Below are 17,070 nucleotides of genomic sequence, written 5' to 3' on the forward strand. Positions count from 1 at the left end.
TGAGCTTCCTTAAGACAAGTCACTCCACCCCTCTTCCATACACTCTAATGGTTTGTGCAGCCAAGAGAGATAACTAAACTTACAGCTTTCAGTGTTTCACAATGAATTTTCTGATGATACAGATCAGTACGGATCTGATCAAGTCCTAGAGGTCAGAAGGGGACTGACAGAAAATGCCCACAGTATTGAAAGGAACGCATCTAGGCCCAGATACTCAGTTCCCAATGATTTTAATAAAAGCTCAATAAAATCAAAAGGTCAGCTCCCAGACTTGTCCTCCAGCATCCTCCAACAGTAGGAGGCTTTTTGGACTGGGGCCTGCACTTACAACACACCTGGCTTGTCAACTCAGCGTTACAAGGGAGCAATCACACTGCAGCGAGTGACATCCAGGTCACCCGTCACTGTTTCCATACTAGAAAAGCACGCTGCACGTGCCAGGGGAAGGCAGCGAATGCCTCAGCACCAGAGGTGCCACCTCACTTGGCCAAACCACCCGGCCGGTGCAGCTGACGGCAGCTCGTGGCACCGCCATGACGCTTCCTCACCCTGGACAAGCGCCTGCCAGCTGGGTCCCCGTCAGGGCAGGGCCGGGTGCGATTTGTCAAATAGCTCTATTTACATAAATAAATAACGTAAATAGCTCGATCACATGATGGGTGAGGAAAACCTACGTCTCACTGCAACTAGTAATGACATTCTTGTGTGGGCCCCCAAGGGATCTGGGAGCTAGTTAACATGGCCTCGAGGGCCACAGTCCTGGGACTTCCATCGTGTTTCTCTGCGAATGCAAATCACTAAAATGTTTCATCTCCTAATTTCACCACAATTTATATTTAAAAAAATAAATAAATCATAAATCTGTAAGATTTCACTTCCTGGTTAAAACACTGGAAGATGCTGAACTTACCTTTTCTATTGCTGCATCGTGGACAGGAAGCTCTTCTGGACTGAAAACAAAGACAAAATTCATATTAATCTACAAAAAAAAAATATCATTTTGTCTAGGTCATTGCAAGTAATCTTCTATAGTAGCAATATGTAGTAACGAACGAGTAAACAAGAAGACTCAACTTCAGACAGGTATGACATGGTACACAGGAACCCTTGGAATTTAGTTTTTAAACACAGTGAGATTCACATTTGAAGTAAAAAATAAAATTAATATTGAAACTTCTAAATCAGAACAGACTGCAAGGCTTCAAGAGACAATGACTTTACCAAAGCAATAATAATTTATCTGTTAAAGCACCCTGGGCTGTACTACTGACCTGAAACCAGAATTTTCTTTAAACATACACAGCAATTTTAAATTAAAGGTTGTTTTAATGAAAGTTTTTCAAACCATTGTATATTTTGTGTACAGCTTTATTTTTTAGAAAGCCAACTATTCCCAAACGTGAGAATTTGAACTCCACTCCATGCCATAAACAGCTTCACTTACTTGATCACACAATTAAAATATCCCTGAAAAAGGTTTTCCTTCTTTTCTACTGCACCGTGAAAGCCACAGAGACTTTGCTTGACTTAGGAGAGTTAACCTTTTTTTAAAAAAAGTTTTAAAATTTCACTTTAATGATCAGGGAGAAGGTGACAAAAAAGTTTTATTAGTAGGTATCTAATTAATATTTTAAAATACATTTCTTTCACTTCTTAGCCTAACTAAAAAGACAGGTTATGAAGTAAAAACTTGAAAAGCAGCCTTTTATCAGATATTTTCTGGCTTTATATTATTTTAGTTTCGTTCTGAGGGCTTTAACTTACGTTTTTCTTATCAAAGGAACTTATGTTTTTCGTATCAAAAGTAACTAAACCACTTTGATGCCAAATGAGACTTCCTTCCTTTGTATGCATCGTCTGCAGCTCCTGAAAACATAGCAGCTCATCTAAGCTGCAAGGCTCCCCTTTTCTGCTCTACAGATCAGATAAATAACATAACCAACAAAACCCACCTTAAAAGGGACAAAAGAAATCCTTCACAATAAGAACAAGATGAAAAAAAAGGAAGAGTACTTACTAAGTCTTAATATTTTGAAAGAATAACTACTCACATCATCAGAGCTGTCTATGGTGAGGACACTAAAACCCACCAGTTTAGGCCAGTGTTAAATCTCTGCAATGGTGAGAAAAAATCCTTTATGGGAAAAACTGCAGAAGTGGAGATGGAAATTGAAATCTGCCTTCCCTCCTATGTTAATGAAGCCGATATAAGAATAGTCCGACGCAAAACACTTAAGTTATATTTATATTTTATTTCATTTAAAGACTTAAGAGATGCAGTTTCAAATTCAGAAGTTATATTCGAATAATGAACTACATCTGAATTCTTCACCTAATGAAAAATCTTGCTCCAATCAACACATTTTTGGAGCCTACAAAAAACACATTTTGGAGTCCCTACAAGTCTACTTTTCTAGTACACACCTTAGGAACTAATTTTAAAACCAGCAGAGCTTATCTTTTGACCAGCATAAAGCACAATTAGTTCGTTCTGAAGCACTTCTCAAGTATCTGAGAGTTTTCTTGAAGAGTAACACCAAAACCCAATATAATCTGATGAAAATCTCAGTGTTTAACGTGCTAGAAAAAGCCTACATCCAGTACCACCTGAAGATGTGATGTGTATCATTGTGTACATCCCCACATAATTAAACTAACAAACTGAAAGTAGGTTCTGTGTGTGTCAAATATCACCTAGAAATTTGAACAGAAGTTGAAAACACATTAATAATCATAAGCAAATGGGAAGAAAGAATATATTTGCTGGTCTGCTTTAGTTTTTTGGTTTTAATTACAAAGATCTCTATGCCTTTCAAGCTTCACTCTGAATTTTCAGTTCTTTAGTGACCCCTTCTCCTCTTCCCATACCAAATTTGAGTGATCCCTGTGGCTGCATGTGCTAGCAGGTGGACTAAGCGATCTTCGAAGGTCCCTTCCAATTGAGCTACGATATTCTACCACCACCAGAAGAGTCAGGCTCACTGAGGCAGCAGGAGGAGCACAGTCACTGCATTCTTCGTGGCCCTGCAAGGTCTCACAAGCAGCTGGCTGCCCGCACAAGAGACAATTTTTCTTCCCCGGTGCTGTCACCAGCATGTCGGGCACCGAGCTGATGGCTCCGGGTCCCCGCAGACCCGCACAGGACCCAGCTCCTGCTCTGCTGAGCTGGGACCACTGGACAGCTCAGCTGCCCATTTTCTAATCTGGCATGGAAAGTAATCACATGAAAAATTAGCCCAATCTCATTTTCTCACAAAGGAAAGGACAACCGACATAATTTATTATGAAAATGCTCTCTGCTAGCTTTTAAATAACTGCTGAGGGACAAACAGAAGGCATAGCTGGATGTACTTTGTCCCGGCAAGCAGATACCCTACTGCCTCACCAAATTCATCCAACAGCAAATTTATCATTGCTTGTGCACTAATACCAGGCACCCATACGCTTTAGGCATCAAAATGCCACAGGAGCACGTTACGCCAGCCCTGATTTTCACTCCCCGAGATGCTGCCTCCAGCTGAGCAGGAGGACGACAGCAGGGAGCGGAGCAGCACCTTGCCCGGGGCTGCTCCGTAACTCACGGGCCTGGAACACGGGAGGGAGTTCCTGGAGATCTCATGCTCAATTAACGAGGCTGCACCGATGACACCCACGTAATATTCAAATCTGTCATGTAAGGACTTAAAGAAAGGCATAATGAGCAAACAAACTCTCTCAATCTGCTAAAGAAGTTTTAAATAAATGCAATTCCTTTTACTGTATTTATTTTCTGTGCAGAAGCATCATTTTTTCCTCTAAAAAAAAAGATTTTTTTGTGTCTCTTCGGACAAAAAAGTAACACCTATTAACCTAATTTTAGTAGACTGGAAGCGTTCCAATCTTCCCCCTCCGTTTCATTTTTTATACCTTCAATTATTTAACATTGAATCTTCTCCCTCCTTCCACAGCCTTTTTAAACTTGCATTTTTCTATCTGTGCTCTTCACCAAGTACTAAGGTGAGTGGTGAACAGTACTACCATTAGCCTGGCCGGAGAGGACTGCTTCCCTTTAATAGCTCCAGTAATATTCATGCAGGGGATACAGGGAAGAAGAAAAGCAGCGCTGATTAACGTAATTAGCTCGGCACCATACAGTACCTGAAATCCAAAAGAGGAGTCACGGGGCAGATTTTCACTGAACTCATGTAAATAAGGTGTCATTTGGCAGAAACAGCCTTAGCACTGCACGGAGCAGAGTAAAGGAAGATCCAAGCCGGGTAAACGCAGCGTAATCGGCCAGGAACCGAGAATCGTTACGGCTGGTCTGTGCCTTCACCCCAGGCACAAAGTAAGGTGGGAGCAGCTCCCTGACAAGCCAACACGTCTCACGGGCTTGGGTGGCCGTGCCAGCTGTCACTGCCGAAGATGCTGTCTACAGGCTTGGGAGCCACAAAATGCTGAGATTAAATCCTGCCTCCAACAGGGAGGACACCCCACAAGGAGGTGTGACGGTTTCCTACCAGAAGGCCCTTCAAAGACACCTCACGGATAGGGAACAGATTGCGGGGTCTCACCGGGATGGAGGCCCATACACTGGGGACTCACTGCTGGAAGTCCTCTTCCCGGCCTGCAGCCCGGACTCCCACTGCTTTCCTGGGCGAATTTCATGTGAAGAAAAAGCAGCCTGGAGTTCAAATAACCAGGATTTCATGTGGGCAAGTAAGGATTTGATTGAGAATGCTTGTTTTTTGTTTTGTTTAAATCAGCTTACAAATGATGGATGGATTTTACATCTCCGCCACAATGACTAATACAGGTTTTCACACATTGTTTCAAGGTAGCTCTTAAAAAGAAATATTAATCTAAATTGCTTACAGATCTGACACGTCAGAAAGCTGTATGTTGTAATTAGCCTCCATGAGTAGCTGAAATACACTGAAAACAGTCTCAGACTTCACAGGCTCACAATCACCCACCTACTGCTGCCGTTTATATTGGCCTTCTTTAAATAGCACTGATATATTTGTTCAGCAGAAACAAAAGCAAAGACTTCCTCATATTAGTTCACTCACCAGATTTACTCTTCTCCTAAAATTGTTTGCAGTTACGTTCAAATTTCCTTATCAGCTGCATTTTCATTTCTCCTACCTCCTAGTTCAAAGCCCACCTCCTTCTTAACCCCTCTCCCTACCTGCTGTAGCCTTGCTTAGCCCAGAATTAGTCCGTGCCCTCTGAAGAACCTTGCGGTCCTTCAACCTGAAAGTGTTGCAAAATATTCATGTGTGCAAGTCATTCTCAGATTTAAAAGAAATAAAAAATAAATTTTGTCAATTAATTTCCATATTCCTATATTGCTTAATTCACTATCACATGTATATTAAAAGATGCAGATCCTCATAAAAATCCCAGAACGGTTTGGGTTGGAAGGGACCTCAAAGCCCCCCCAGTGCCACCCCCTGCCATGGGCAGGGACACCTCCCCCCAGCCCAGGCTGCCCCCAGCCCCATCCAGCCTGGCCTTGGGCACTGCCAGGGATGGGGCAGCCACAGCTCCTCTGGGCAGCCTGCGCCAGGGCCTCACCGCCCTCTGAGGGAAGAATTTCTTCCTAATATCTAATTTAAATCTATCTTCTTTTAGTTTAAGACCATTCCCCCTTGTCCTATCATTATCTACCTGAGTAAAAAGTCCCTCTCCATCCTTTTTATAAGACCCCTGTAGGTACTGAAAGGACACAAAAAAGCAAAATAAAAGCTGTGCTGGAGCCCCTCCATAAAATAGCTTCTCACAGCATTTCCTGAGTATTTTCTCGAGCTATCCTCAACATATTACTAAGTGCAAAAGCATCACCTGGCATGCACATTTTAACTGAAAGGTATTATGAAACCATATTTGGCATCACATATTAAATACAACGTGGGAAATGTTTCTTGCAGAACACTTATCTTCAAGGTCTCATTACTCCATCACAAAGAAGTAAATGCAGTGGGTTCACTTTTTCAGTTGTGATGCAACATTAAGTGTTTAAAACCAAGAGAAAAACACATTTGCTACCAGCCAGAAGAATGAATTGGATGGAACTCCTGAAAAAAATCCAGCCTTGGGTTTTGTATCTTTTTGAAATTTCTTTGATCAAGGAATATGTGAGTGAAATATCTACCAAAAAAAAATAGTAAAGTATAGAACTGAAAACCAAGTCATCAAGTAAGTTTATGTAAAGTGAGAACAAAGGAAGAATTCAGTTGACATTTGAACAAGAAAAGTCTGAGTACAAATGGAAACGCTGTACAATATATAACTCAAATTGTTGAGCTACATGTTGCAACAACATTTCAGAACTTAAATGTATTAGGAAGAAGTAAATCTTCCCAAGCACGAACAATTATTAGGCTGTGTAATAATTCATCAGGAGTGAGTTGTATGAGTCTATAGCATAGCATCACTGGACAAAAATTAGTGTCTTCATGCTGGGAAACCAATTCTACAACAGCAAACACACTGACTAGATGCTCGTTTAGGTCTGCCTCCCCTTCAGCTTATGACACAGGGCACACAAAACCATCAAACGAAATAATCATAGAATGGCCTGGGTTGGAAGGGACCTCAAAGATCATCTAGTTCCAACCCCCCTGCCATGGGCAGGGATGCCTATAAACAATAAATGATATTATGAATACATGAAGCTGTGCATTGCAACAGAATGCAGCCTTATTTTGTATATCTACATATCAGTTCCAGGTAGCTCTTCCTGCCTCATGTCATATCACATAGCTGCTGATCTCCGTTCAAAGGTTAGGTGCCAAGTGTTTCACAGTCATCTTACTGTAGGGAAGATAAATAAGACTGCGTAAACCACCAGACACATAACAATGCTACTTAGAATGATTATTTTCCTGTCTGCATTAAACTACTGCCACAATATGGACTATAAAGAAAACTGTCTTATGAAATCAGCTGAAAAAAAACTAATTAATCCTTACAAGTAAAACCAAAACAGTATTTCAATTGCATGCCTTTCTTTAGACATAGGATTAAATTGTTCTACTCTTTAATGCACAAATCTAAAGCACAATCCAGACAACGTTCAATTCACATCTTTTAGTCCAAACAAGTTAATTTTCAGAAAAATTCTGATTTTGATTAATTGATTTGATCTTCCAGCCTTTGAATGGAAATTAAAGGCAACAGTGTCACTTTCAAAACCAATAATATATGGAAAAGATTTCTGAGAATATTAAAAAGAAAGCAAGTTGGGTTTTAAACTAAATGATGGATTTTCTACAGATAGAACTCCATGGATCACTTCTTTCTTCTTCCCATTACCTATTTTCTTTATATAACACAATTCTGATTGTGTGTCTATCAAAATAATTGGAGCCCCGCTACTGTTACCATCCACCCTAAATTTCACCAGCTAACCTTTGCACAGTATGGGGGTGGTGACTGCAGCAGATTAGAAAACAGCTTTCCGAAGTTTTGTTAGAATTAATAAGCAAGCCAAGGCAATTAATTAACATACAGGATAAGCCAACGTGATATCCCACAATATAATTATCAGGAAATATGCTGCAAGAAAGAATTTAGTGCTGGCAAAAGATTGGATCAGATGTGATTTCGTGACTAGATTTTAGTTACAATTATTATTTGTGGATTCTGTTGATGTCGCTGCCAACAAGCCCAGCACAATGCCATGAATATGTAGCCCCTGTCCAGAAGTCTGCAGCACTGCACACTCCCAGAGATAAACTAAAAGAGATAAACTAACATCAAATTCCATTAAAACTCCATCATTAGTGACAGGTACGTTCTATACATAAACTTGGAATCAGAAGACCTTTGAGAAAATCTATAATCCACATAATTGAGCAGAGCAGCATTTTTAGTTATTTGATGTCATTTTAATTGAACATATGCAAACACTGGGGTTAAAAGTCTTCTCAGAATCAAATTCCAAGTGTCTTTTAAAAAGAAAAAAAGTATAAAAAGGTAAAGCCACCTTACAGCCCTAAAGTGGCTAAAGACAAATGAAAAAGAATAAATCTCTTTGCCTTGCATTTGATTTATACTCAATATATAAACATACAAAAAAAGGTTTTTTTGCTTATATATGTAGACTGCTTTTAAGTATTGCTTGAAGGGTAGTTACTATGTAGATCTCTTACATTATGTATTAATAATAATCCAGGACTTGCATGTTGGCAGCTTCATCTGTACTAAAACTAATGTGCTATGCAAAGTGTATTCTGACATCAATGAAATAAGACAGTAGTGTTCCAGCAGCATAAATTGTTTGCTGCTGAAATTCAATGCTTTATGTACCTGCACTTGCTTCTTCTATAAAACAATATTCTGCAGTCTAAAATTCTGTTTTGGTAGGTCTTTCACTTGGGTCAAGATCAGCAGCATCACTGCACTTCAAGAAAAAAAACATCCATCACCCAGACCTCATTCAGCACTCTTAATAATCACTGTCAATGAAACATATCCAGGCCACTCCCTACATCCTTTAGTCTTCTATAAATGCTAAATATAGCAGGAAATGTACATGGTAATAATGATTGTGTTAAATCTTTACATACTGCTTGAGCAGTAACTTCAAACCAAAGCACACTACTTTATATATTTTGTATAAATTATATCCTATATTATCATACTCACTGGCATTTTCGGGTGTGCTACCTATCACAGAATCACAGAATCACCTACTAGCTCTTCTCATAAAAAGAAGTGGTTCATGAATTCCCAGTACACCGTGGGTGATCTTTTACTCAAATCAAGAAATGGAAGATGTGAACAGAAGCACACTGTTTGTCCTTAGTTGGCAGACTTCTCCTGCAGCTTACTTGTGTTTGCAATTAGATCTGCAGGGCTGCAGTCACTTCACTCCTTTCTGTATCTGCTGAGAATCGTGGAGGTGACAGCCTGTACTAACACACTGAAGGAAGGGATTTAAAACTCAAATTTCAACTCCAGTCCTAAGAATAAACTAAAGAAAGGGGTTCATCTGTGATACAGTTTTGGAAAATAATCCACACTGCTCTGAATGATAGAAAATAACAACAAAGCATCCCTTCCTGCCATGGGAAGAACCTACCTGCAGAATAGCAGAACTAACCATACATTAGATTGCCATCACAATAACAGAAGAGGAAGAAAAAACTATTTTTAAACTTCTTTAAAATGACACAAATACACAAAAAAAAAACACCTTTCACTAAGATGAACAAAACTGAATTAAAGAGAAGAACATTTGAAATGCTTTTGTAAAGGAGCTGAAATAAGCAGTCCAAACAAGTCCTGCACAAGGACCTGTTGGTAACGTCTAGATACAAAAATATATAAACGCTATTGCAGCCATGAAAGCACAACACATAGGGAAAGTTGTTTATTTTCCAGTGGAAGCCAAAATTAAACAGACACCAAAAATATGACTGAGAAAGCTGTACCCGAAATCCTACTACTGTCCTTTTGGGGCTAACAAATACCGGTCCTGGAGTTGCAACTTTTAGAAATATGTTCAAATGCATCAGTGGAAAGAAAAAGATCACAATGCAACCATGAATGGACACAAATGTCCGCTTCCAAGTCCATGAAGGAGTGAGAATTGATAACAACTATGTAAAACATACAGCAAGCTCAATATACTGTTTGGCTGTTGGTTCTGTTGAAATAGGATTGCCTATTTTTACCCAGGTCTCTGCAAGTTCACCGTTTCCCAGGCCCCATCACTTCACGGTTGAATATCAAGCAGAGATTCATTTCAATTTATCCACAACTAATAAATAGGATCTGGTCCCAAAATTTGTAAAGTCTCTTCATTAATGTTTAGTACATGTCTATCGCTATCATTTAGGCATTGGAATGGGCTGCCCAGGGAAGTGGTTGAGTCACCATCCCTGGAGGTCTTTAAAAGACGTTTAGATGTAGAGCTTAGTGATATGGTTTAGTGGAGGACTTGTTAGTGTTAGGTCAGACTCGGTGATCGGTTGGACTCGGCGATCTTGGAGGTCTCTTCCAACCTGGATGATTCTGTGATTCTGTGATTCTATGTTTTCTAACTAGGCTTCATCATACAAAGCACAATTAAAATTTTCTTTTAGTAGTTGTTTCCTGTGAAAGCATGCAAGAAAAAAAATATCGATTTTGTCTAATGCCAGGAAGATCAATCTAAGAAAGCATTCTGAATCTCAGTTACTAACCCAATACAACTTCCACTTCTCTCCTTAAATAAAAACAATCCTCAGTGTACATCGGGGCAAAAAGGAAAGAAGATTATTTAGAGCTGAAATTTAATTATTTTTTTTAACAGCAGTTCCTCAATATCTTGATTAGCAATGAATATTTCAGAGCAAAATCAGTCCAGGGAAATGCAGCACATATATAGAGCAGAATCCATCAATGCAAGATTATAATAAAAGTTTTCATAGTAAATCTTCACAACACACATGAAAAAAATCTACAGACAAAACAAGGTATATTCATCTATTTATTAGAAAAAAAGGAATTAAGAGAAACATAACTCTTCTCTAATATTGAGATCTGACTATTTGCATTTTATTTTTTGAATAGAAACTTATCTTTGGCAGCTGAGGTAGGCTGAACTTTCATCTCCTCCTCAGCAGCGGGGAAAGTGATGCTGCTACCCCGAGAAGTGGGTCTGACCCCATCTCCCAAAGCCTGGGAGACAAGAAGGGACGGGACAACGGCAAGCCCCTAATGAATGGCCACAGCATATGAAATGTAATGACAGTTACATTTATAATTGAACCGTTAAGAAGGAACATTTCATTGCTCCTTTAGCACATCGTTGCATCACTTAATGAGTTTGGCAGTACTGTGCCTAGAGAACTAAGGACACTGGCTGCACGGCACTAGGAACATTAGCAGCTCAGCCTGCCTAATAACCTCAGCGTTCTTTCCTTAAGGTTTGATATACACCCTAAAAATTTGAAATTAAAATTACCTAAAAATCCCTATTTCTTGAATACTTGTCTCATTATTATCAAATTACAGCCACCACACTTCTCTCTCGAATTTCCATTACCCAGAGCATTTTGGCCTCTCAGTAACTTCTTTTGCTGCAGAGAACCCTCAGTGGCCAGTCCTTGCATCTCTTATCTGAAGAGACTTCACCTGTGTACCCACCCAGGTCAGCTGGGTTAGCTGCATAACTAAGATTTATTGTTCTTGGACATGTAGTTCTAACCAGCATGTTGTAAAAAGTACTAAGGAATGCACGGAGAATATTTTAGTGATGAAGTACTGTTTCCCAGCAAAGCTCTGTATAAACTACCGAGAAATAGGAAGAAACTTCGAGATGTTAACTTGTTGCTCATCACATTGCTCCCGTTTAAAAAGTTATGGGCAAAAGTAAGAAACTAAAAAAAAAAAAATATTTGGAAACATTTAATGGAGTATCTCAATACTTGATTGAGCTCTCCATTTCTTTGCTCCACTACCTCGTTTTTTTTTTAATGCAATGCATTTAAAGAGTAAAGTTTGATGGAGAAGAGCAGGTAGGCTACGTTACCTTAGGAAAAGACAGAATAATGAATTCTGTTATTTGAAACGTGCACCTGGCATCCCAGTAATCTCTAGCGTTAGCAAACTATTTTAAAATTACGTTCACCGCTTTAATAGAGTCATGATAAAGAGTCATGAATCAGATTCCCAGCTGCTGTAAATTGGTACAATTCCATGAAAGCCAGTGTGGAGCTACTCCAAGAGTAGCACAAGAATCTCACTCGAACTATTAAGATCGCTTTATGAACATTAAAAAAAAAAAAAAAGTTCATTTTCTACCATTATTACTTTATTTAACTTTTTTCCTTTTACTAGGAAAAGAAAAATACTATGCAGAATAAGCCTCAAATCTATCCAGCAACACGATGCTGGTCCCTGGATATTAATCCTCACTGCAGTACCAGCCAGACCACGCATACAGCCCCAGCTTCTATTTACTGAAGAGGTAGGAAGAGGAAAAACCTGTTTAAGTGAAATAAGTTATAGCAATAACCAATATTAACAGGTTTTGTGGTCTAAGATAATTATTAATACAAGATAATTTGCTAGTAGCCAGTTAATACCTGAAAATAATTCATATTGTGTGAATTGAAGAAAAAGTCTTTAAAATAATTGTTTATTTTTTTTTAATTGTGTCATGGAAGCTTAAACTTTTCACAGCTTAGTATTAAACAGGACAACTCAGTTGATGCCAACCACCAATGAACGATGAAAAGAAAAGTTTTTGAAAAGCTACAGGGACTAAAGTATATATTTTTTCCTGCTATTTCCATTTTGTGCCTTAAGACCTAAACAGTTATGTTTTCCACAATATGCTAGTCAGCTTGCTAGTCAGTCGTAATCTGTGCTTTCCAACTTAGGTTAAAAACTAAACACAGCCTTGAGGAGTATCTGCGCTAACTCCAAAAACCAATGACAATTTTTTTTTCTTACTAAGAAAAACATAACCGTAGTCTTAAAGAGCTTTCTTACAAAAGAAAATGGGTGATATACAGAGACGGAAACAGCACCAGCTACTGCATGAAGCTGCTGGTGACCTTTGGAGTTGCAAAATGCTGCTTTCAGCTTCTACCCTATTTTGGGAGCACGCACAAAGTTGAGGCTGTTTTGCAAACCCCCGTCAGTTAATTCTCACATGACCACTGAGATTAACATTATACAAGGGGGTGAGAAAAAAAAAGAAGAAATAAAGTTTCTTCATCCTTGTAGACAGCTGAAGAGTTCTGTTAAAAAATAAATAAAAAATAAAAAATAAATAAAAGGATATACTCACAAAAATGTATCTTTAAATATGTGCTTCCATGATCTTCAGTTAAAGCTTAAATTCTTATTTCTTTTCAAAATATTGACAGTCATTTGAATTTGTTGAATTCTTTGGTTGCTTGGAACCTTTAATATTTTTTTAAATATAAAAATAATTCAAATAATTGTCACTTAGATATATACAAATGGAGATACTTATCTCCATATTATGCAAGCCGTGCCCTTTAATAATATGGATATATAGTATTAGCAAAGATATTTATATATATATTTATACTTAAATGTTCCTAGGAGAAGCAGAGGAAGACTTGCCACTGCCCCAGGAGCACATATTAGTCCTCCCTGTTTTTTTAACCATCCCAAAGCAGTAACAAATCAACTGAAGAATTCAAGGGGCAAGGGTGAAATCCTGGATCCCAAAGCATTCCTGGAATGTCTGCTATGAGCTTCAAGACACGCAGAAATTCTTTTCAGTTCTTTACTGAAGCTATTCCCTTGTCAGGGACTGCTGCTAGAAAAAAAATGCAAATAGAAGAAGTATGCATACAGTAAAGATTCTGTGATGACCAGACCACAGTGAAAAGTTTAAGAACTCTTTAAAATTTAACAAGGCTTCAAGATAACAGAGAAAGGAATTACTTTTTTTTAGGTGCAGGGCATTTACAGCTTGGTTTTCTGGGGCTTTGGTTATGTTTCTGGGGTTTTGGTTTTTTGTTTTGGTTTTTGTTTTTAATTGCAAAGCTCTGGTCCATTGATTTCATACCCAGAACACATAAAATTTTGATTTTTATTAAATATGGAGGAACAAAAAAGAAGCATCTTGACACATGGTTGACCCAAAAAAACAACATATCCATGACAAAATTAAAATGAAAAAAACCAACCTTTTTCTACCACACACGTTCGATCTTTTCCATTTCTAAAAACAGCTGGAACAGTTCTTTGTTATGACTGCCTGTGAAGACATCCAAGACATTTCTCTCATTCCTAAACTACTTGCTTGAAAAAGCCGTATATTAAAGACTAAGGTTTATCGGAGCACTGAGGTGCTTCCCTGGGATGGTAGGCTAGACTTGTACATCAGCTACAAAACAAAACAAATATCAGTCAGACTTGATTCAAGCACAAGTTTTCTAGAAGAGAATTCTCAATCCTACCAAAACACTAGCAGACTGTATATAGAAATGCTGGTGCTAGACTTCCTGGAGGAAAAAATGTTCCTTTAAAAAATGATTGGCATTTTTCACAACAGCCCTACTGTTCAGCATTCTGGCTCTGTAACGTGAAAACAGGAGTCCACGGGGATTTTTATAGATGAATTTACGGAATGGGGATCATGGCCAATTTTTTGGGGTAGGGATGTTGTCGCTTTTTTTTTTTCTTTAAGGTACTTTTAGGATTACAGGTAACTGTAGAGCACCTGGAAGAAATGTACTGGTCTGTTATCTCAAGACTCCTGTGTTCAAGACTAAGATGATGTCGCTAGCAAGGCCTTCTGGAGACAAACATCATGGACTTGAAGAATAAATTGTTAGTAAGCACTAATCCAAATACACCAAATGACATTGAGGAATGCCATAAGTACTCGATCAAAACCGGTCTTTACCAATTAAGATGACCAATGCTATTGTAATTAATATGGAATTAAAAGGTATCAAGATGAACCAATGCTAGCTCACCAATGCTCAGAGATGACTGGGGACAGCCAGCAGGGCTTCTCTAAGGGCAGATGGTGCCTGACAAATCTGGTGCCCTTCTACAATGGGGTTACAGCACTGGGGGACAGGGAAGCATTTGACAATAGCCAAATCAGTAATAAAAAAAAAAAAAAGTTATTCGGCAATAAATTAAATATATAAGTAAAAAAATTACCCAAGATGAGACCATTTCCCCCACCACGGTATATGGCTTAAATAAACTACGACCATTACCACTTCCTTGCAGTCTTGCAGCAACAGTAATCAATCAGGAAGGCAAAGTTTCCTACATTTTATCCAATAATGAGATTTTAACTCTTTCTGGTTCATACATGACTGTCATATATAATTTATTAACTACTGAAAACATTCCCAATGTAATTTAGTCAGTCCCACCAACAATACTTCTTATCAGTGCTTTAAAACAAAGCACAATCTTGTACAATCTCGTCTTTGGCGTCTTCAGAGACAGATGCCTTCAGCTCCCCATGGAGTCATTTCACAGCTTAGCATGTTTGCTGGAAACCTCTTTCCTCATATCCAGCTTCCCTCTAAAATTTCCCCTTATTCATTTCAAACGATCCACATTTATAATGATGCTTTTGTATGTTCCATTGAACTTTGTTTCTTCTTCCCTAAATTCACTGGGCACTAACTCAGTTTTGTTCTCTTTTTGTTTTAATACTTGTTTTAATACCCTGGCCATATCGATTTCCTATTACTATCTGAAGTCATTTGCAGAAGTACAAAATAAAAAATAGCGCTACAGCAAACATTTTAAATTATGTTCCTAAGGCATCAGTTATTAAAAACTTACAAGGGATAGGTAAGGATGGTCCTAAATATTATAAACGATAAACACCACAACAACCATTAGAACTGACCAAAGTTGCCCACCAGAAATTTCAACTGTGGGTCTTAAATGAAGGTTACCCTTAAGGTTTGATATTTCATATTCGTTTCCAATCACTGAGAATTTCTAAACTGTTAGATAAAAAGGCACCTTTTCTCTGCTACTCAGTAGGTTGTCAAAAGAAAATCTCAACAGTTTTACCCAATTCTACCAGTACCACAGGAAGACAAGGAAAGTGCAACTCTCTTCAGGTTCTCTAAGCTTACTAATTCAGAGTTTGACACATAAATAAGGACGCCAGGACAAAAGAGGAATCCTAGATCCAGACCAAAACTGCTCTTTAAAAGTCCCTCATCTTCATTTTCTCCCACCACCGTCTCTGGCTTTAACGTGGCACGTTACACAGGCAGCTTGAGCGCTTCATTCCAAAAACACCTTATCTTTTCTGCCCTATCAGCAATGAGCTGAACTTTGGATGCACATTCAGAGAGACATGGAAAGCTGCAAACGGATCATACCAAGGAGAAAGAGGACCTTACAACCAACTCATGATAATCAGCGCCTGCTGCACTTGAGCAAGCAAGCCCTAATTTTCTGGTAGGTTCCCCATATTCAGCAACCTTCTGATGCAAGAGACATCTTTCAGGTACTTAGTATTTTAAAACATCAAGGTAAACAAGATTATCAGCACAGATTTCATCTTAACTAGATTATAAACAGGTTGATACTGTCCACAGATTTTCATTTTTCAACGTATATTAGATTTTCGTTAACTCACCCTGTAAGCACATGATAGCTAGGTTAGGAGGGATTAGAAGTCTTGAAAGCTCAGTAAGGAACTGTCAGCAACACGCAGCAAGCGATCAGCAGAAGATTTTTAACTTTGTCACTGATTGCTCCTTGCAGCGCTGATCTAGCACCTGCAAGGTTTCAGTGACTGGGATTCAATGATAAGCATGAAGCCACCTGTTTGAGGCTTTTGGTACATGCTGCATTCATGCTGCTTAGTTTCAAATTCTCCTAGAAACAGGGAGTTTCTTTCAGATGTGGTAAATTGCACAGGCTGAGTATTGCAGTATAAGAGAACCCAGGTCATAGTCTACAGCGCAATGTAAATTTCCCTGAAAAGACATTTAGTATGCCTATCCAAATAGTATTTCTCCTACCAGGAGATATTTTATTTCTCAGGAAAGTGAGTGTCATTTGCAATGAATTTCCTTTCAAGAATCATAACGCAGCCTTGAGAGCGCTCCCAGGTGAAACCTACCTTATAAAGAGACATAGATCAGCATATGAGCAATGAATATCACGGAATTAGTGAAGATGCAGAATATCTACATACAGTGTTAATTTGTACAGTGCTCATGTATTATAAATCTTTCCAATTTCATCCCTTGCAGGTGGATATATAGAGAATGAATTAATTCTGCACAGGCTTCACATTAGTGACTAATGACTTTACCAGAAAGCAACTACAGTCTAATGACTAGGCTACATCTACTCTGCCACATCACCAAAATGACTGCAATACGAGGAAAAAGCGCATACTGTAGCTCAAAGGTACAGCTACAGCAGCCTGGAAATTGGCACGTTACTTTGCCAAGCACTCCCGTCACTGCGTCTCAGATATACTATGACACGAAGTCCAAGACTCCTGAAACGCAAGAGCAACCAACTGCGGGAGCAACCGCAGCAGACATTAACATTCTTCCACACTCCATTTATATATATATTTATATATATATGCACATATATATT

The 17,070-nt window shown here is 38.6% G+C and overlaps 1 protein-coding gene across 16 annotated transcripts in view; it reads right to left on the bottom strand.

Annotated features, from left to right (window-relative positions):
- USP6NL (USP6 N-terminal like) overlaps positions 1-17,070 on the bottom strand; it is a 119,111-nt gene that overhangs the window by 40,625 nt on the left and 61,416 nt on the right. For all 16 annotated transcript variants that reach the window (XM_048062615.2, XM_048062618.2, XM_067004964.1 and 13 more), the window contains one exon: positions 911-950. In XM_048062615.2, coding sequence (XP_047918572.2) covers positions 911-950 — 40 coding nt within the window. The remainder of the gene's footprint in view (positions 1-910; positions 951-17,070) is intronic.

The sequence above is a fragment of the Anser cygnoides genome, chromosome 1, assembly GCF_040182565.1.
Source record: "Anser cygnoides isolate HZ-2024a breed goose chromosome 1, Taihu_goose_T2T_genome, whole genome shotgun sequence".
NCBI lineage: Eukaryota > Metazoa > Chordata > Aves > Anseriformes > Anatidae > Anser > Anser cygnoides.